This window comes from Numenius arquata, chromosome 4 (genome assembly GCF_964106895.1).
Source record: "Numenius arquata chromosome 4, bNumArq3.hap1.1, whole genome shotgun sequence".
Taxonomy (NCBI): domain Eukaryota; kingdom Metazoa; phylum Chordata; class Aves; order Charadriiformes; family Scolopacidae; genus Numenius; species Numenius arquata.
Genome location: NC_133579.1, coordinates 9,453,231 through 9,473,735, shown reverse-complemented (window position 1 = coordinate 9,473,735; position 20,505 = coordinate 9,453,231). Strand labels below are relative to the sequence as shown.

At 39.8% G+C, this 20,505-nt stretch overlaps 1 protein-coding gene across 1 annotated transcript; it reads left to right on the top strand.

Annotated features, from left to right (window-relative positions):
• The first annotated feature begins 913 nt into the window (after positions 1 to 913).
• UBXN2B (UBX domain protein 2B) lies at positions 914 to 19,445 on the top strand. The gene is made up of 9 exons (XM_074146473.1): positions 914 to 1,044; positions 3,200 to 3,300; positions 5,757 to 5,828; positions 7,378 to 7,537; positions 8,088 to 8,165; positions 9,501 to 9,610; positions 9,861 to 9,998; positions 15,487 to 15,648; positions 17,793 to 19,445. Exons 1-9 carry the CDS (start codon positions 922 to 924, stop codon positions 17,953 to 17,955), a joined length of 1,107 nt encoding a protein of 368 aa, XP_074002574.1. The 5' UTR covers positions 914 to 921; the 3' UTR covers positions 17,956 to 19,445.
• The last annotated feature ends 1,060 nt before the right edge of the window (positions 19,446 to 20,505 follow it).

Genomic DNA, 20,505 nt, shown 5'->3' with positions numbered 1-20,505 from the left:
CAGAGTGCATGAGCAACTGGTGGGCATTCAGCTGCTGGCCAGGGTCAGCCCACCACATTACAGGCAGCAGAGATCTGTCTACTTCTAAGAGTTTTTACTTCTAAGTTTCTAGTTTTAGTTTCTGACAGACAACATTGTCAAGTTCGATACCCGACTACAAAATTATTACAAAATAGCATTTTTTCAAAGTTTCAGAGTATCTCAACCTGTAAGATTAAAGTGACAAACTCAACTTCCACATACAGAAAAAAATTTTAATCCTCAAGAGTAAGTGAGAAAGAAACCAAAATCTCACGCTTTTAAAATCTGCCTAGTATTTTGGCACCCACGAGCCACCACTTTGAGCATTCAGAGTCGCCATCTGCCAGGCTGATAGCCCTTCCTCCTCCCAGTTTGCTTAAGCATTTCAGTGATCAACCCTGTCTGGTTTCAGCCATCAGCAATGGTACTTCACAGTTCTGCAGAGAGCCTTGCATGTAAAAGCAGAACGAGAAATTCCCACTCTGGCCATTGGGCTGACATCATGGAGCGTGGGCTGCCAGTCTCCACCAAGGCCCAGGCCGGCCCAGGCCTGTCAGTGGCCAAAAGCCTTCCTCCATCACTAGGTGTGGTGAGGAGGCCACCGGCCTCCCCACTCCTCCTCTTTGCGCCAGCCGGGCCCTTGCACACACAGTGTCCTTCCTGGGCAAGGCAGGCAGAGGACAGACAGACAGACCGACCGGCCGACCGACCGACAGACAGGCGTCCAGCACCCTCGGTGGCGTTAGGCACCGCCGTCCCCATGGAAACGGCCCGGTGGGTGGGCGGAGCTACGCCGGGCCGGCCCCTCCCGTTGCCAGGGCAGCCGCGGCTGGCGGCGGAAGGGCCTCGCGGCGCTGGCCCCGCCCCGCCCCGCCCCTCGGCCGCCACCGCCCTCGGAAAATGGCGGACGGCGGGGCAGGTCCGGCCCGGCAGGAAGGGGAAGTGTCCGCGGCGGCCGGCAGCGGCCGGAGGGATCGGCAGCCCCGGAGCAGCGGCCGCCCGCCCAGCGCCAGGGATTTGCAGGTGAGCGGGTGGAGGTGGGCGGCCCGCAACCTCCGCGGGGCGGGGCCGGGCCGGGCCGGGCCGGGCCGGGCTGAGCCGAGCGGGGCGGAGTGCCGGCTCCCCTCAGGGGCGCTCCGGCCTTCCCTCAGCGGAGCCGTTTCCCCGCCCCTCTCCTTGCCAGCTGGGGCTGCCCCCCCGTAGCCAGGCAGGACTGGGCCTCTGAGCAGGGGCTGTCGTCTTCTTTTCTTTCTGTTTGTTTCTTTTCTCTTCCCTTTTTGAGGCTGGGAAGGGAAGGACGCCTCTGAAAGAGCACTAGGCTCTGTAGGGAGCGGTGGGTGGCCGCAGTGTGCGGTGGTCAGCTCTCCAGGGAACTGGAAGGGCTCTCCCCACGCTTCAGTAGCTGGGCTTTAACTGTGCTTGAAGTTATTTTGGCGCCATTGTATTTCGTGAATATTTCGTAGGAGTGTCTTTTCCCCGCATGAAAGCGTCAGTCTCCGCAAGTGTGGTGTAAGGCTAAGGACAGGATCTTTCAAGATCTTTTCCCATGTTTACACGTGGAAAGTTTTGAGAGAGTGTGAGCACAAATGTAATTCTGCGTTGATACTTAAATGTATAATTGCAAACACTTTTAGCAGTATTCCTTTTGTGTGTGTGACTTTGAAACTGGATGAAGGTTCAAAATATTTTGGCAAAAAATTGATTGGAAAACAGGTAAACCTTCTGGTAACTGAAACTGCCCCAATTTTATTAATATTACGTAACTATCAGAGAAAGATGGATACAGTTTTCTTTTTTTTTCTTGGTTACTATTTGGAATTTTCATAGGTTCTAGTTGAGATTAACTTTGTTACAATATATAACAGTAATAAAGTCAGTGTTAATACTTTTGGTTCATAAGGTCTTTAGTTAGTGAACTGAAGCAGACAGGCAATTTGGGTAGATGATTATTGATAAAATGTTAGAAATGGAAGAACTACCCTCCTGGGTTAGAGTAGCTGACCATCTGTCCATCCATCTAGCTCTGTACTTGATTTGTCATGACACCATAGGAGGTGCAGTCTGAGGAAAGCACAGAAGCCTGACCATGCCCTTTTACGCTCCCTCAGCCTAAAACCTGATGCTGGTTTAGGGACGGTACCTACAGGGTAGATCTTTACCTGTTCCTCTTAGTATCATCAAATATATCAAAAGATATTTGCTTGTATCTTCATATAGAATGGAGGTCTTCTGTGGTTTTATTGAGCTGTCTTGTTACTCAGTTTAATTTTCTTAATGGGTGTAATTCCTCAGCTCATATTTTTCCCCTGCAGAAACGCCTCACAATAATATGGAATTAATATCCTGCATTCATAGCAGTGTGTTTTGAAGGACAGATGATGTTTCATTTTATTTTAATGTATATTCCTTCAACATAAAACTGTAATGAAATTGCAGCCTAGTACCTATTCTGATGTGCATGATAAAATTTTAGTATCACTTGAAAAGTGTGAATAAAATAGTTTGGGAACAAAATTAAGGATGATTTGACAAATGGAGTAGAGTATTATTCAGGACAAAAGAAAGATTGCTAAAAATGACATGTTAGATGTCCCTTGCACAACTTCCTAAAAATGAACTTGCCAGTGATATGTCAGCATTTGGAGAACCTTTGGAAAAAACTTTTTTTTTTTTTAAAGTACTTGCAATGATGTCTTTTCAAGCCAGCAAGGCTGAATTGGTTCTTAATTCCAGTACAAGGTTATTTGAATTACATTTTTTCTATTTCTGTGTAAAATGCTTGTAAAATTTATTTGCTTCCCAGTCTTATCAGAGAGCAACCTGTCAACTTTATTTTCAATTTGTTAATATTAATGAAATGATGCTTAATATATACATGTGTATATACTCCTGTGATTCTGAATCTAATACAGGCTCAATGTAGCTAGTGTAGCAGCATGACCCAAATGATAGCAGAGTACAAGTTTCAAGTCACAATGGTATTAAGCATCATGTGTTGGTTTTTTTTTTTTTGATAAACCAGAATGGAGTTTGAATTTAGAGAAGTAGTTGAGGTTTCTCATGTTGATGTTTCTAATTTTCTGCGGATACACACTTTTTGCATTAGTTTTTGTCTTATTTCTGTTCCATATGTAGTTCTGGAGTTACAGACTTCTAAAAAGAGTTCTGTTTCCTACAGTTGGCCTTGGCAGAGTTATATGAAGATGAAGCTAAAAGGCAGGCGTTGTGTCCTGACAAACCAACAACTACAAAGATTGGTAACACGAAAGTATCACAGAGGTAAGACGTGCTTTGTACTTCAGAAATGCGTTGAATAGGTACTGTATTAGCTCACAAAACTTTGTCATACTTACTTGATCTCCTCCTTGGATGAAAAGTGATCTACAGCAGTTCATAATCCAGAATTGTGAATGTAATAATGCATAGTCTGTATCTTCTCAGAATGCTTTTTAAATTATATTTATTTAGGAGCTTTAGTGCTATATGGTATCCCAAAACACTTTAAACTCACTTCAGGTAAGATAACATTAAGATGCTATAAGTGAAATGCAGTGTTGGTCTTTGTTTACACAGATAGAATTTGGAAATTTGCTGTATCAGAAAAAATACTGCAGTTCTTTGATTCTTCAAAATTCAGGAAATCAGTAGCTTGTGTGAAACTTGGCAAGTGAGCTGCTTTGAGTGTTGTACTTATGTCAATACCTTTGAGACAAATATTCACTTGAAAAATTATTAGTAGGTTCATTAGGCTCCTATGAGGTGAGAGAAAGAAAAAGTTTCTTAATGAATTTGTCTGGGTTTGGCAGGTAGAAGGAAAGACAGGTATCTATGTATAAATCTGACTTTTGCAGGCCTACAGTGTTTGCAGTTCACATAGCATTAGACGATTCAATGTAGTTTTAAATTTTTTATGAAGAAATCTTGCCAGTTTTTAATTAATCTTTATTTAAATCATTTTAAAGAAGAGAAGTCTTTACATCATGGACATGGTCTTGTATTTGGCCATGGACATGGTAACAGGTCTTGTATTTGGCTTTTCTTTCAATGGCTGCTGCCAATATGGATCTCTCTTTTAAAGGAGGTTAAGCAGCAGAAAAGATCTTAGTCGGCAGAGCCATGCTTCAAATGCATCTGCAAATGCAGATCTTCAGGAAAAGGGATTTTAGCACGGTATGTGACACTTGGAAAATAATAGCTTTTTTGGTGAGGTTTTTTTGTTTGTTATGTTGAAACCATTCAAGTTGACTAATCAGCTACATATAACAGTTCATGAACAAATAAAGCAAATGGCTCCATTTACCAGTAAATGTCATGAAGTTACAACTTCCCACTCCAACTAAAGGAAAAGCTGCAGTACAGTATCTTGAATACTTCAGTGTGATAGCTGTTGGCAAACACTTTGTTGGCAATCATACTGGAGTCTGTCTGAGAAAGAAAGGATGGCTGCTTTTTGCATGGTATCCAAAATGAGATTTTTCATTTAGTAGATTCTAGTTTGTTCTCAGATAAGCAGTGTATTAATTGCAAGGAAGAACAGTGCTGCTCTTGAAGTCATCTAGTCAGCTTCCCTTCTGCAATGGCAGGTATAGATGACTGTTTCTGGACCCTGCTGGAACAAACGCTCTATTATATGTGCTGTCATGTTGTGTGTGCTCCTTTAAGAAACTCAAGACTATTGGCACAAAAATACAAGCCCCACAAAACCTACAATGCGACAAAGGGAGAAAATAGAAGAGATTAAAGCATTTCAAGTGTCTGTGACCGGTCCTTAACAATTTATTTTTTTCTGAGAAAGTTAGAAGAAGCAGATCCTTCACTGGCATATAGAACTATATTGTTTATTGATGCTGATACTTAAAAAAGCGATAGCCTGCTCTGCTACGCTTTGATTTCAAAGGTAATCACTCAATTGCATAAATCTGAGCTAGTGATCTGCCGTTACTCATGTAGCAGATTGTATGTGTGCTCTTATCCATGATAGTTACCTCATTTACATCTTGCATTACTGAATTTTATCATCAGGTATTACAGGACAAGAGCATGTATCTGTACAGCTTTTCCTGGCGTTTTGCAAGCTAACAACCCTAGCTTGTCCTGTGGTAGCTTATCGATCTGTCCCTATCATAAACCAGAAACTGATTCTGTATTTTAATCATCTATTGAAAGTCTTTGCAATGTTGCCATTCAATGTATTTTTAAAATTGTGTAAAATAGAAGTGAGAACTGCTACTCTTTAGTTTTTAGGATCCTCATAGACAGGGACTCCAGGACGTCAAAGAAAGCCAATGTTGACTTTGCTAGGCAACTTACCTCTTGACAAAACCAGCTCAAATATGAAAAGAATTTGAAGTGTAATTAATTCTGCGAAACCGGATCCTGAAACATCCATTGAGCTTGCGTATTACCCGTGTTATCTGTGGGACCACCAGTGGCGTAAAGCAGAATTCTGCATAACCTGTGATAGAATAGAATAGTTCAGTTGAAAGGGACCTATAACGATCATCTAGTCCAACTGTTACTGTAAAATGCCTCTGCCATACACGTGCTGCTTATTCGCTGAGAAGCATCCATGCCTCCATAGTTTGGCCAAAAAAAGTATGGTGAGAAGAAAAAAAAACCAACAACTTGATATTCTTAGTTTTGAAAAATAAGTAGTTTCAGAAGTTAGAGATTAAGTGCTTACTGAAGTGTATGTACCAGTCATCCTCAAACGTTTTCTCTTATTCTCTTGGCAGTCTTAAAATCGATTCTCTTAGAAGGTTGAGAAAACCAGAGAGAAGCATGAGCGATGACAAAGAAAACCAAAGGTATTTTTAAAACAAAAAAAAAAAATCATTTAACAATTGTGAAAGTAATTGGATTTTTTTGTGACATTCATGGTTTGCTCCCCCAGGTTTTTAAAAATGCATGTGAGCTACATCTATCCTGCAAAGAGCTAGTAGCTACAGAGATTCTATGTTACTTATTAGAGCAAGTATTAGCCATACACTGCTGTAGTAAAACTATATTTAGCAGAATCTGGCTGTAGTTGTGTAGGACCTGTATATGCCTGAACACGTGACTGACTGTATGGATGTAAAGGTTGTAACTTACACTTGGAAGCTTTTTTGCCTTTTCTGAAACATCCTGAATTGTTCTGTGTATCCATTACTCATATATTTGAGTACTTCCTTTCTTTCTTGAATACAAGCTCTGATGAGAATTCTTGTTTCATCTCCTTACCATTATAATTTTTTTAAATCTAATAATCAAAGATTTTCCATATAAATGGCAATTGGGATAATAAATGCAGATTTATGTACAAAGGAGAGATGATACTAAGGGATTGCCAGTTACATGATGTCATAAAAGTAGCATGATTGTAAGAGCACCTTCATACCCACTGCTGGGTTTGGGTAATTGTAAAATATGGTGGAATCAACAGCATTTTAAAGACATTGGCCTAATTGCATGAATTAATTGATTTGCATTGCCCCAAGTGGTTAAGTGAAAAAGTTAAAGAAAGTTGAAAGCGTTTATTTTATTAGTTATTAACGCTTCTTATAATGAAAGACAAAACACTCTCAAGTTTGCTAGTTTTTGTATTTATTTATAGATTTTTTTTACAGCATCTGTTCCATTGGTATTTAGAGATTTATAGCGGCTTCTTCAAGATAATTACCAAGGAATATCTTATCTTCATAGTCAAGCAGATACAGTTTTCAACAGAATTATTTGTAGTTTAACCTTTTATCTTCAAGAGCTAGAAATGGGGCTATGTTGAAAAAAAAAAAAGAGCACAAAATTAGCTTTCACAGCAGTTTCTGCAGATTTTCAAATGTCTTGAAAGGTTAATTAAATTTATTAAAAACTTCCCATTTCTGATATTGGCAGGAATGAAAGTAGACTAGGTCTTTAAACTTAAAGATCAAATTGTGGCACTGTTCAAGTTTTCCAATGACAGTTTTACGCTTGCTCTGCCAAGGCAGTGTTACTTTTGAATCTGTTCTAACCAGCCCAGGCACAGGACAGCCCTGAGGAAATAGGACTTTCTGGGAGCAGGAGGCATCCGCATAAGGTGAGGTGTATAAAGCTATGGCTGCATCAGGATTGCGTTCACTTAAACTTATATCCTTGATCCCTGACCTCTGGGGTCTGTTCCAGAAGGCACCGTGATAGTTTTGTTAGTGAAATGTCTTTGGAATAGTGCTGCTTGGATTGCTGGGAAGGTCAAAGCCAAGTGTAACATTTCTGTGATCAGAATGAAAAGGTTTTGTGCCAAATTTGACTCTGTTCATTTTTTTTCTTTTGATGGGAAGTGGAAAATTATGCTTGTCATTTAAAGCATTGTTGCTTATGAACATTACTATTCTAAAGATTTTATTCAGGTGACTCGGAATATAGAGAATTACAGATTTCTGGGGCTTCTAATAATCCGAGTAAAATTGTTGCTGAACTCTTCAAGGAAGCAAAAGAACATGGGGCTGTTCCTTTAGATGAAGCCGCGAGAGCATCTGGTGATTTCAGTAAAGCTAAGGTAAAAGTTAAAAAATATTTTGATCTGTATTTACATTAGTCTCTCTGAAACTTATCTAACCACATGAGAGCAAATACATCTTTTTGTGGTTTGCGAATAGCAGAGGATTTGGTCAACACAGTCGTGTTATTATCTGTGCTCAAGTAGCTTGCTCTAGAAAATAAAGTGGGGAGGAACCACACAATTGTAGGGGTAATCATTAGAAATCAACCTGAACTGGAATGACTTGCTTTATTTTTAATTAAAACTGATTAAAAAAATAATAAACTGCAGTTGCATCCCAATCAAAATCTCTTTATCTGTTGAATTACTAACATTTGAAAAACTGTACAGATTAGAAACCGAAATGCATCACATAAAACCTGCTTAGCCTGATTATGGTTACTAGGTACAATTTTTCACTTAGAGAATATACCAGTTAGAACAGTGTATTTGCTTTTTATCACAGAAGCAAGCTTGCACATGCTTTTATTTGCACCTAGGTAAGAATTTTGATAAACTATTTCAGATATTTATTTCAATAAGCTTTGCTATGTATTTTTTTCCCCAGTCATTTTCTGGCGGTGGATATAGATTGGGTGACTCATCGCAAAAGCACTCTGAATACATATATGGAGAAAATCAAGATGTAAGTATAATTCTGAATAGCAGGAAATATAATCTCCCACAAATGCCTGCTTAATGATGTTTACAGCTTGAAATGCCAGCATTACTATAACTATGTCTATGAGGAAAAACTAGTATCTAAATAATAGATATGTGTTCAGTAGAAACTGTTAAAGCGAAAGTGTCCACAGAGGACAGATGTTCATTGGATACCCCTAAGGCCTCCATTGTGGAATTTTCTGATGTAAATTACTTTGAAATTCTTAGCAGACATTCCTTTCAGTTACTTCCCTTCAGCTGTTGTTCTGCGTTATCTTAGCTATGCTAAGATAATGCTTCTCTTAAGTTAGGAATTGTTTCTTGTTGTGGCTTGCAAAGTAGCCAATCTCAAACAGGAGGGAACAGATATATTCTAGGAATGGTGAAGCAGCAGGTTACATGCCTTTTGGAAATTGTCTGGCCTTTCTTTCCTCTCACTTAAAAAGGAGGAAGTGAGGGAGAGGATGAGGAAAAACGAAGTTCTCTACACTTTGCCATTTGTGTGAATGGCTAGAGCAAATGTTAAGTTTATCTAGAAACAAAACCAAGAAATTAATAAGGCCAAAGGACGTGGTTCAGGTTGGGGCATGCTGTCATGTCACACCAGGAGCTGCTGCCTTCTACCCTTTTAAGTAATCCTTTTGTCCTCTAAGTAATAGCCAGCTGTACTGAGCCAGAATCCCTGCGGGCAGGGATAGTTTTTTCTAAGGGAAGGTCAGTTTTGCTGGCCAGGGAAGCCTGGTTTTGCTGGACTGCAGGGCAGTTGCAGGGAAGAGAGGTGCGGCCTCTGAAGGACTTACAGTCATGTAGCAAAATAAGAAGGGAATGAAGGAGGCTGGTTTCCAGGATTCTCAGCATTTCAACTGGATGGAGCTAGTCCAAACTTTATTGGAACTCAGCAGGTAATAATTTGAGGAAATAATAGTTTTTGCTGTAACTGATTTATCAGCAGCAATTTTATGGATTTATTTCTTAATTTATCAACAAGAAACATTAAGTGTTTTTGAAAGTAATTGGAACACTGAAGATAACTACTGTATCATCTCTTATGTCATGGATAACAGACTAAGAGATTCTTTTTCCCCAGGTGATCTTGAAGTAGATTGTAGTCTACAACTATTATTTGCTTTTTTAAAAGGATTCTAACAATGATAGTTACAGTGCAGTGCTTTGTTCTTTTGTCACTTGCATTCTTGTTTGTGGTCTGCTACAAAATCTGTTAAGTATAGATCAAAAATTGCATAACTGATCTGCATGAAATTGAAATACTTTATTTGCCTATCTTCACTTTTTTTATTTCATCATTTTTGCTTCATAGGTTCAAATTTTGCTGAAACTATGGAGGAATGGCTTCAGTTTAGATGATGGGGAGTTGAGATCCTACTCAGACCCAACAAACGCTCAGTTTCTTGAGTCTGTTAAAAGAGGGTAAGTTAAAATGTTACAAATAGCTTTTAGTTTCACATGTTTTGTTAGTTCATTCTAGATTTTGACTGTCAGATTACTGATTGTTTTTCTTCCTTGAAGATGAAATTAAGCCATAGAACAACTGGACATCTATGACATTTAAAATGAATATACTAATAGTATCAACTCATATTGTACTGTGTAAAGTTTTTGTGTAATTTTGTATTGCAGTTCAGAACATAATTGGGAAACTTTTATTTTTGTAATTAAGGGAAATTCCTGTGGAATTGCAGCGAATTGTTCATGGTGGCCAAGTTAATTTGGATATGGAAGACCACCAAGAACAGGAATATGTGAAGCCTAGACTGCGTTTCAAAGCTTTCAGTGGCGAAGGGCAAAAACTTGGAAGGTAAAAACCACTAGGTTTTCTGTTCTGTATTCATATGCTATTTCAGAAGCTGGATTTAATCAATTAGGAGACTGCTGGAGAAGCTAATCACGTGACAAAAGCAATATAAAATTATTCTGTGTGGGAGAATGGCTAGCTGAGAAGGGTCACGTAGACATGATCCAGCTGGCCGAGCAAAAGCTTGAGAAACATCGGATTCAGCCCCCATAACTACTGGGCTGGTAAAGACACCTTGTCCTTGACTATAATTGTTGTAAGATAACAGAGAGGTTGCAGCTGCTCAGGCATGGGAAAAGAGGATGAAAGTAACTGTAAAGAAGGAACCAAGGGTGGAGTTGATCTTTCTAAGAACTAACCAATCATGAGCTTAACTTTTGTAATATGTATGAGCTAATTATGTTAGAACATAAAAGGCCACTGTGTGAATCAATAAACGAAGCTTGCTGATCACTCATATTGAGTGGCCCTGTCTTCCCTCCGTCGCGACAAATGGCGCCCGAAACAGGGACCCTACAGAGGGCTGAACCTGCGAGCCACGGTCAACGGAGTCTCAGTGCTGGTCCTGTAAGCAGCGCAGGAGGCGAAAGGGATTAAAGGAAAAGGTCCCCGCGCCCAAGAGCGAAAGGGATTAAAGGAAAAGGTCCCCGCGCCCTGGAGCACCTATAGAGAGTGTCCTGCCGGCTACGCGCCGCCGAAGTCTGAAAGGCTGCAACAGCGCGCTGACGAAGGTATGAATAGACAAGCGGCGTATGATTTGCTCAAATGCTTTTTAGAAAAGCGGAGCATTTAGGGTATAGATAACGAAGGTATGAACAGACAAGCAGCGTATGATTTGCTCAAATGCTTTTTAGAAAAGCGGAGCGTTCAGGGTATAGATTGTAAAAGGGAGTTGCCTGGGTTATCAGCGTATGGAGTAGCGAGAGGTTGCTTTGATAATCCAGATACGGTTTTTGAACACGAGGAATGGCGTAAATATGAGGATAAATTGTTTGACGAAGTTATATGCGATAATAAATCAGCCAAAAAGTTGATAAAGCCGTGGCGGGCAGTCGCTAATGCCCCGTTGCAACACCGAGCTAAAAAAAAAAAAAAAAAAAAAAAAGCAAAAGCCGTTCACTCAAAAAAAAAAAAAAAAAAAAAAAAAAAAAAGAGTCCCTTCATATATGGGTATTAAGCAGGGAAGGGAGGAACCATTTGGCCTATTTATAGATCGAGTAGCAGACGCCATACAGGCGGCCGGGGTGCCCGATTATCTCAGAGGCATTATACTAAAGCAGTGTGCTATACAAAATAGTAATCCGGCCACACGCAACATCTTAGCTACATTGCCAGGGACATGGACTATCGAGGAAGGACTAGAAAGGATGGCTCAGGTACCGGTAGGGCCACAGGCAATGTTAGTTGAGGCAGTAAAGGAACTAGGGAATAGTTTAAAGGAACACGCGCAGGCTACGCAGAGTCAAGTTCTTGCAGCCCTTGCTCCTTTGCAAGCCTCCGTTCATCGATTAAATGCTACTGGATCACCTCGCCCACGATGCTACCGTTGCGGCGCTGCTGGACACATCAGACGGAACTGCGACGCCGGCTCAGTATGGTGCAGAAACTGCCGGTCGGACAACCACAATGAGACTGCATGTCGCGCTTCCAAACCGGGAAACGGACGATTCAGCGGGAAGAGCCGCCCCGCGCCGACACAAAAAGCAGCTGCATATCCGGCAGTACTCAATCCCTTCAGCTCAGACCAGCCACAAGCGGAAGCCTCGGCTTGGACCTGGCAACAGCAGTAGATTGTACCCTGTTGGACTCAAAGCCTGTCAGCATTGCTACCGGCACACAGGGACCAATCTGTATCAATGGACAAGCTGTTGGAGCACTACTTATAGGCCGTTCATCAGCCACCATGCTGGGACTTAATGTGTTGGTGGGACTGATTGATAAAGATTACCACGGTGAGATCCAGATCATGGCCCACACGTTATTTCCACCGCTCTTCATCGCTAAAGGCACCAAGGTGGCGCAATTAATTCCCCTACCACATCTTGTGGGAGCCCTTCCCACTGCTGCAAGAGCAGCCACGAGGGCAAGGAGCCTTTGGATCTACAGGACAAATGGCCCTACTAACTGTCGGCTTGCGCCAAAGGCCACAACGCCCGGTTGCTGTGCAATACGCCAACCTAACTATATCACTTGTTGCTCTTCTAGACACTGGCGCTGACATTTCCATAATCAGCACGCATAAGTGGCCGGCTCAATGGCCGACCTACGCGAGCAGCGCCACGGTCGCGGGAGTAGGAGGATTGACCCTTGCTCGCAAATCACCCCTTCTACGATGGACCATAGGGGACAAGGTATCATCTGGGTTCCCAGCCGTTGGGTAAGACCCACCATCGACCACCCTGAAGTCGCCGCTGAAGGTGACCCGACTAATCACCATAAACCAACGGACTGAGACCGCTGCGCCTGAGTGTGAACCACGAGGTCGCAAAGACAGAAATTAATTGTACAATCTGTGGGGTCTGTAACCCCTAGGTATTATGTGCATGCTATTTGCTTAGAAGTTGAAACAGAGAAAATGGTTAATTTAGGTATAGAAAGCTTTATAGTAGTTGCCTTAGTTGTAAGCATAAGAGCCATCCCATATAGCGAGATGTTTGACCCACGAGAAAATGTGTGGATAACTTTAGCTCGATCACTCAACACGACCAGCTTTTGTGCAAGCCTAGCAACACCCCGCTCCCCATTTACTACGTGCCTTATAGGGGTGCTCTTGGAGACTGGTTGGGTCTGTCCAGATGGCTGAGAAACCTTTTACAGACAGGATTGCTAGTCTTAATCATTGTACTAATAGCGTTGCTTTGTGTGAGTTGTATGTTGTCTTGTATGAAAACCCTTGTGTTACGGATGTTTAACCAAGCCTGTGTCATTCAAAATAAAAACGGGGGAATTGTGGGAGAATGGCTAGCTGAGAAGGGTCACGTAGACATGATCCAGCTGGCCGAGCAAAAGCTTGAGAAACATCGGATTCAGCCCCCATAACTACTGGGCTGGTAAAGACACCTTGTCCTTGACTATAATTGTTGTAAGATAACAGAGAGGTTGCAGCTGCTCAGGCATGGGAAAAGAGGATGAAAGTAACTGTAAAGAAGGAACCAAGGGTGGAGTTGATCTTTCTAAGAACTAACCAATCATGAGCTTAACTTTTGTAATATGTATGAGCTAATTATGTTAGAACATAAAAGGCCACTGTGTGAATCAATAAACGAAGCTTGCTGATCACTCATATTGAGTGGCCCTGTCTTCCCTCCGTCGCGACAATTCTGTGCCACAAGTCTCAGTCCTGATTTCAGAGTCACCATGTTTATATATAATCTTAAAAAAGTTAAGTCTTAGCCCTCTGTTGGAACTGCTCAGAGGTCTGCTAGATGCTTTGTGCTTTGTTGTGACTATGAGACTTTTCTGCCTGTTCTTGCATATAATTTTGCCTATCTTTTTTTGACTTCAGCTGTGTTTAAAATGGGAGCAAAGGAATCTGAAAGATGATTAGTACTGTACAAACTTCATGAGAAAATCCCTGAATAGAGGAAACAGACCCAAATGAATTGTTCCCCATTTAGTGAGGAACAGGCAGAACTTATTATAATATGATACTGGCCAGTAAGGATACACTTGGCTCTGGTTTAACTGCAGTCCATGTTGTCTTTTACTGCTGGGATCATCACAAAGGGAACAGGATATGCTATTGCAGCAATATGGCTGATGCTTGAATTAATGTAGATGGAAAGTATTTTTGTATGGGAGCAACTCCCATATTTTTTTCTGGAACAAAGCAGCAGAAATACTGTCCTGAAATACAACCTTGTAAACAGTCAGTCATTATAAGTTATACCAGGCAAGTCTGTTAGCTTTAAGAAAAAGAAATAATTTGATAAATTGATTTATTTTAATTTGATCCAAAATAAATAAGCAATAATTTGAATCAAAATCTCTCAACTTTTACTAGAATTGGATTAAAACTTGAAATGATGCTGCATCTATAGTAGGAGCTGGTTTTTAAAAGCAAACAACCAGAGAAATTGTACGTGCTCCCCTAGACGAAACGATACTGCAAAGCCTGGATTGTGGGAGAGGAGAGGCTCCCCCACTTCCTCCAATTCTAGTGTCATCTCCAGCTATGGTAGAAAGTTCATATATATAATAAAAAAACCTGAAATTTTACGATTCAGAAAAGCTTACACCCAGTTCTGTTCCATTTGCTGTCCCGGTGCAAGGGTAGGCCAATGCTGTTAAAACTCTGTGTATAATTCAGTTGAACTAATACATAATGTTCCAAAATTCATTCCTGCAACTGAGCATTTCAGACTACTTTGTCCAAAAGTGCATAATCTCTTTTCAGCTCTAAGTTGCTCCGTAGCAGTAAACAGTAAACGTGACCTCAACTCTGCCAGTCATCAGCTTTTTCACATAACAATTATAGGCTTTGTAGCATTTTTTCCAGCTGACTCAATATTAGCTGTTCAGTTGTAAATACTTTCTGTTCACGATTGCATTTATTCATGTAATATGTTTGGTTGCCAAAAAAAGGTATTACTGGTGTGCTTCTGCAAGTAGTTTAATTCAATAGAGGATTCTTAACTGTTTCTAATCTGTATTTCATCTTTTTAAAAATGAGGAAATGTGCTCAGTAAAACTGAGAAGGTGGTAGGCTCTGGTAGTGGTGACGTAGGGAACAATTGTATGTAATAACTTCTTCACCTGAGCACTTGCTCAGGTTATTAAAGAAAATAGGTGGGGAAGAGAGGAGGTTCTGTGTGTGAGAAAACGTACACAACTGTTGCGTGGCATTTCTGTTTGTTCCGGTAGCTTATGAAGTCTTAGGTATGTAAGCAATGAAAGGAGCAGCCAAATGGTTATCCCCAATCGGATTTCTATTTTTTTTATACTAAATGTAAAAAAAATCCATGCTTACGAAGTGGTGATACCAATTACCTGTTAATATCATTTGTGCTCTAAAAGGGTTGAGGATGCCCAGATTCATAAAGCAGTGCTCCTGTAAGCAATTATTAAAGCAGTTTGGGTCAGTTTAGTGCACTATGGTGGTTCATGATTATTTTTTAATACAGTCCAGGGAGTACAATACATAAATCTCAGTGTCGAAGACTCTCATTTCATGGTCTGTAAGCATAAATGTAGTTTTGTTTGTACTTGATTACCTATTTAAAATCATGCAAGTGTAATGATATGCACAGTTATAAGAAAAAAATATATGAAGTATTGCAATCGTTGACAAGAAACTACAAAAACATTATTTGTGTCTCTCTTAGAAAAGCTGTTTATGCTTAGTTCAGATAACTTTGAGAGGGTTTTCATTGCTCATTTGCAGTAGCTATAGATGGTACTCATGCAATGAAAAAGACAACTGAAACATTATTCAGTTCTGATTTGACTCCATTAGTAATATCTAGTTTATTGGTTTCTTTTAACCCTTTAGCCTTACACCTGAAATAGTCAGCACACCTTCTTCACCAGAAGAGGAGGAGAAATCCATTCTTAATGCGCCTGTTCTGATTGATGATTCCATGCCAGCAACTAAAATTCAAATTAGATTAGCAGATGGAAGCCGATTAATACAAAGATTTAATCAGACACATAGGTAAGTTGATTCTGCATCAATGCAGGTAGCCATAATTATCTTGAGAAGTTTACGTTTTGTCATTAAATTAATATCATCAAGACATCAAAATACAGCTCCACTGCAGTGCTATAGCTCTGTCGTTTTCATAACATAGATGTACTGATAAATTGGCTGTCAAAGCAAAATTCTGTACTTGGAAACACAAGATATTTGGTGACTGCAAAGTCTCCAACTTTTATGACCAGTTATGTCCCATGATTTGTAAGGACGCGGTACCAGCTCTAACTGTTCTCGGGGGGACTGAAATGTGGCCAGCCTTGCTCTGTAGGTATCCCAGCCCTGGGCCCTGCTTGGGACGAGTGTGTGGCTGACTTGGATGACAAGGTGAAGGCACTTCATTGCAAGGTGCGGAGTGTAGTCTCAATTGGAATATAGTCCACAATACAGGCAGAGAAATCCTGTGGCCCATAACAAAGAGCTCCAGCTTTCTACCTCGTTACACTTGAGCCTGTGACTAAACATGACATGGGTTATAAGTGTAGACTGCAGCCCATAAGCAGAAGGGTATATATGGTATATGCTCATTTGTAGTTCTGGCATGTGGGCTGGACATACTAATGAGAACCAACCTTTGTTTTGTTTGGGATGGTCATCTCCTAAGAACTGGCAGTGTGTGAACTTGGTGAGTTTTTTAGATCTGTTAGTAGTTTGCTGATTAGAGCTTGCCATCAGTTTTATTGACATTGTTGGGGCATAGCCACAAATGGTGTTGGCCAACCCTGTTTATTTGCCTAAGAGGTTGTGTTAGTGCAAGGTTCTGCACAGCGTGTCTGAGAGAACTTTGGGCAGAGGGCAGAGATTTGGGCAGTAGTTCCACTCATGCTTCACAGCAAGCAGGGTTCAAGCCAGCCCTGATCTGAAATCTGTTCTGTTGTGTTAAAACACAGCTGAAGCTGAGCTTGAATCCTGCCTTGGAGGTTGTCTTAGCATGGACCCAATTCCATGTTAATACCATTACATGGAAAGTTCACCCATTTCCTTTTTTTTTTTTCCTTCTGACTCAGTATAAGGGCAGAGCCAACATGCAGCTTTCTTCGTCTGACAACATACACAGACCACGGTGAGGCGATTTTAGCCGTGTTGTGAATAGGGAGGAAGATACAGCAATAATTTTTCATATTTTAGCATACCTGATTGTTAATGTACACTAATAGTACAGGCCCAGATCCTTTCTTCACAACACCTGCTGGAGAAGTGACTTAGATAAACAGTAGGGCTTCCTGGGAGCCTCTGTAGCCATGATGTATTTTCTTCTGTCTGCATGAAAGAGTAGAAGTGGTAAACTTCCCAGTAACATCTGTAACCAAGGGTGTGTTGACAGAAGCTTATTTTCAGCATTAATTTTCTCTTGGATGTGAATCTTTTTAGTTATCCTAAAGTGCATTGCTTGTGTCATAAGCCTTGAAGACTTGTAGAAAGTTGAAGTCCCTGCTTATTTGGCTACAGTAAATCTGCCTACTTACTTGTTACAATAGATCTTCAAAGATTTATTCTCAGCTTACTGTCTTAGGAGAGAAACGTCAAATTTCAGGTTTTTATCTCTAAAATATTATTTCTTTTTCATCCATGTCTTATAAAACTAAATTATTCTTGTTATACTGTTGATGTGATTGTTTTAGGAACTATTGTTCAGAAGTACAGTGCGAAGTGAAAGTAGGGGAAACCTCTTGCTATTGAAGTGCATTAATAATTCCCCTCTGCTTTCTCATCACTGTCGCCATATATCTTGAGATTCCTCCTTCCGTTAATATTTTAGCCTTTTTAGAATATACTAATTAATAGTGAAATTTTTGACAGCTGGTGTTGAAATTGCTTGACTTCCTGTGTTAACTATCGGTTTGCAATATACTTCTATGTTACAAGTGTTATTTCTGTTATTTGAGAAAACAAGCAACATTCAGTTTATTTTTTCACTTTTTTTATGCAAGAAGAAAAAAATCTAGGCTGCAACTATTAGTCATATGGATCAAATGGAAATGTAAAATCAATAGGACATATTAAATGCTGTTAGAAGGTTTTGTGTTCTCTGATCATCTTAATGTTCAAAGGTTTATGTCAAAATGGAATCATACACAGTTTTCTTGTCTGTATCCTTTCCACAGGATTAAGGATATTCGAGATTTCATTATCCAGTCCCGTCCAGCATTTGCAACAACTGATTTTGTTCTTGTGACTACCTTTCCAAATAGAGAGCTAACAGATGAAAGCCTGACACTACAAGAAGCAGATATACTTAACACTGTGATTCTTCAGCAATTCAAGTAATCTTACAGTGGTTGGTACAATACAGGGAGCGTGCTGTATTGTCATACAATATGTTTCCAACAGACGAAAAAAAGGAAAGATCAGCGTGTTTTTTATTCCCTCACTTCCATGGATCAGATTTTTGGGTTTCATGTCTTCCAGCATATCTAACTTTTTAATTTTAATTTCTCAACATTATTCAGCCTTTTTTTCAGTGTTAAAATTAAGCTTCTCTATGTTAGTATGTTTCAAACCACATCTTGTACTAAATGTGAAATGTCTTTTGATTATTTTGAGGGGGGGTGGAGGGAGAAGCATTTTTTTTTTTTTTAAGGGGATAGTATCTTTCATACAGTTGGTAAGATTTGCACTATGGAAATGTTTTATGCTGCATTGACAAACAGCCATGTGAAAACTAAGCCGGTAGGTTATGTTTACCTCCCAATCTGTATTAATATTAAGGTGTTCTGTTTAATAGGTTGATAGATAATTAATACCCTAATATCATTTTTGTATATTGTTTGTAGTGTTTCATGGTGCAATTTAATATTTATATTCTATTTTTTATGTAATTTTCCCTGTATTGTTGCTCGTATGAGTGAATCAGTTCAGGAGATGCAAACCTCAGCTATTGCAGACTATAATAGATTGTTCTCATTTGTATTATAGTTGTTCTACTTGTGAAAATAAGTATGATTCTTTTTCGTCTCGAAGTTAGAAATTGGAGAGACCACTGTCATCTGGAGAAATGCTGTGATTTAGATTTCATGAGAGTAGGCCTGTGGTCACTTAGAACCTGAATATGCAGTTGAACCCTGTGCAGCTACAAGTTTCTTCACATGAACAGTTACTTAAATAACCCCAAACAAAAAAAAAAAACCCACAACCCACTGAGGTGCACAAACACAGAACTTGTTTATGCTGTCACTCGCGTGCGCAAAAGTAGACATGTTAATTGGTTACGTATTTTCGACCGGAATTTCACGTCTTTATATTTGGAATTTTGGCCAAAGGCATTTTCTAGTATTCAGTGGGGATTTGGTTGTGCAGCTTTCACTGTACTTGTTTGGAAGCTGTATAATTAAACCCTTTAATCTTTGAAATTATATATTTTTTCAAATAACTGGGCAGTATGCAGGTAGGAATCTTATGTTGTGGTCAAACTGGCTGCTGTGCTTTAGTAGTATGCAATTTTATAGTATTTGTGGCTTTATATCAGATGAGTGGATCACACTGAAAGAGGGTAAATGGACTGTATCTCTTGTACCAATATATGTGTTAAAAATGCTGTTTTCACTGATTATTTTATTCTGAAAAGATCAATATTTATTTATGCTAAGCTCATAATTGCTCAGTATATTTGATTAATGTTACATTTTTACCTCAAAGTAGATATTTGACTAAATTTTAAATGTGCAATTGTACTTGAAGTATTTTGTTTTGTAATGTGAATATCTGCATGATTTTATTCATAACTCATTTCGTGTGCTAAGTAATTAAAGTTTTGAGCTAAAAGACCATAGGCAACAATTCTTGTTTTCTTCCCAATTTATGTTCTGTTGAAGGGGTGATTGTGTTACATGCCAAATACTTAAGCCTAAAAGGGAAGGAATGGACACTTCCTGTGCATATATTTTATATCCTAACGCTTCTATATATAAATGCAAGGCCAAAGTCAGTATCGTTGTATCGATCTTGGGCAATCTGTGGTTTGGGCATATTTCAGTTCAGAATATAGGCAAAGTTATATTGCTTGTTACTTCTGAAGACCATTATTAATTAAACACTGATGTATGAACGACAGTGGTTAACTAAATTGATTATTTTTTTTTTCCCTCTTACTATGCCAAAACCCACAATTGCACATTATCACAATCTCTTTGTTTCAAATAGCTGATAAACTTCAGTGTTTGGTAGCAGCTGAGGGTAACTGGGAGTCCCAGTAGTTGATATTACTTTGTCAAGCACTAAGAAAATCTATCAATGCTCATGTTTACTAGTTTCACTGCTTCTCAGTACTTTGAAATCTATAGAATCTTCCATCTCACAATTTTATGTCATACCTTTTTATTAACATTAAATTCTCACTCTTGTAGCTAACATCTTGGCGTTTTTGGCACTAAACAGTTCTTTGGATACAGATCCATGTGGATACATGGTTAAGAGTGGCTTCAAGAGAGAAGGGAGACTGAAACAAGGGAGAAGTTACTTGGTAGAGGAGGATGATCTCTCCCTCACAGCCAGGCTGCTGAGCTTCTTGGGAATTCCTCTTATCTTCCATGAAATACAGGTAATAATCCTGTCCCTTGCCCTTGTAGGCAGCTTATGAAAGGCTCAGGCTTCACCCATGCTTCTTTCCCAGAAATCCTTTATCACCCAAGAGCCAAATAATCCAAAACTGAATGTTTTCTCTTAAGGAGATCTCTCTGCACCTGAATACTTGTGCTTGCTTGCTTTTTTTTTTTTTTTTGACACAGCTCCCATCTTTGTAAACATTTATTCTGGGTAAACACAGTCAGGCTTGTTAGTTTTTGGGGTTTGGGGTTGTTTTTTTTCAGCAGCACAGTAAAC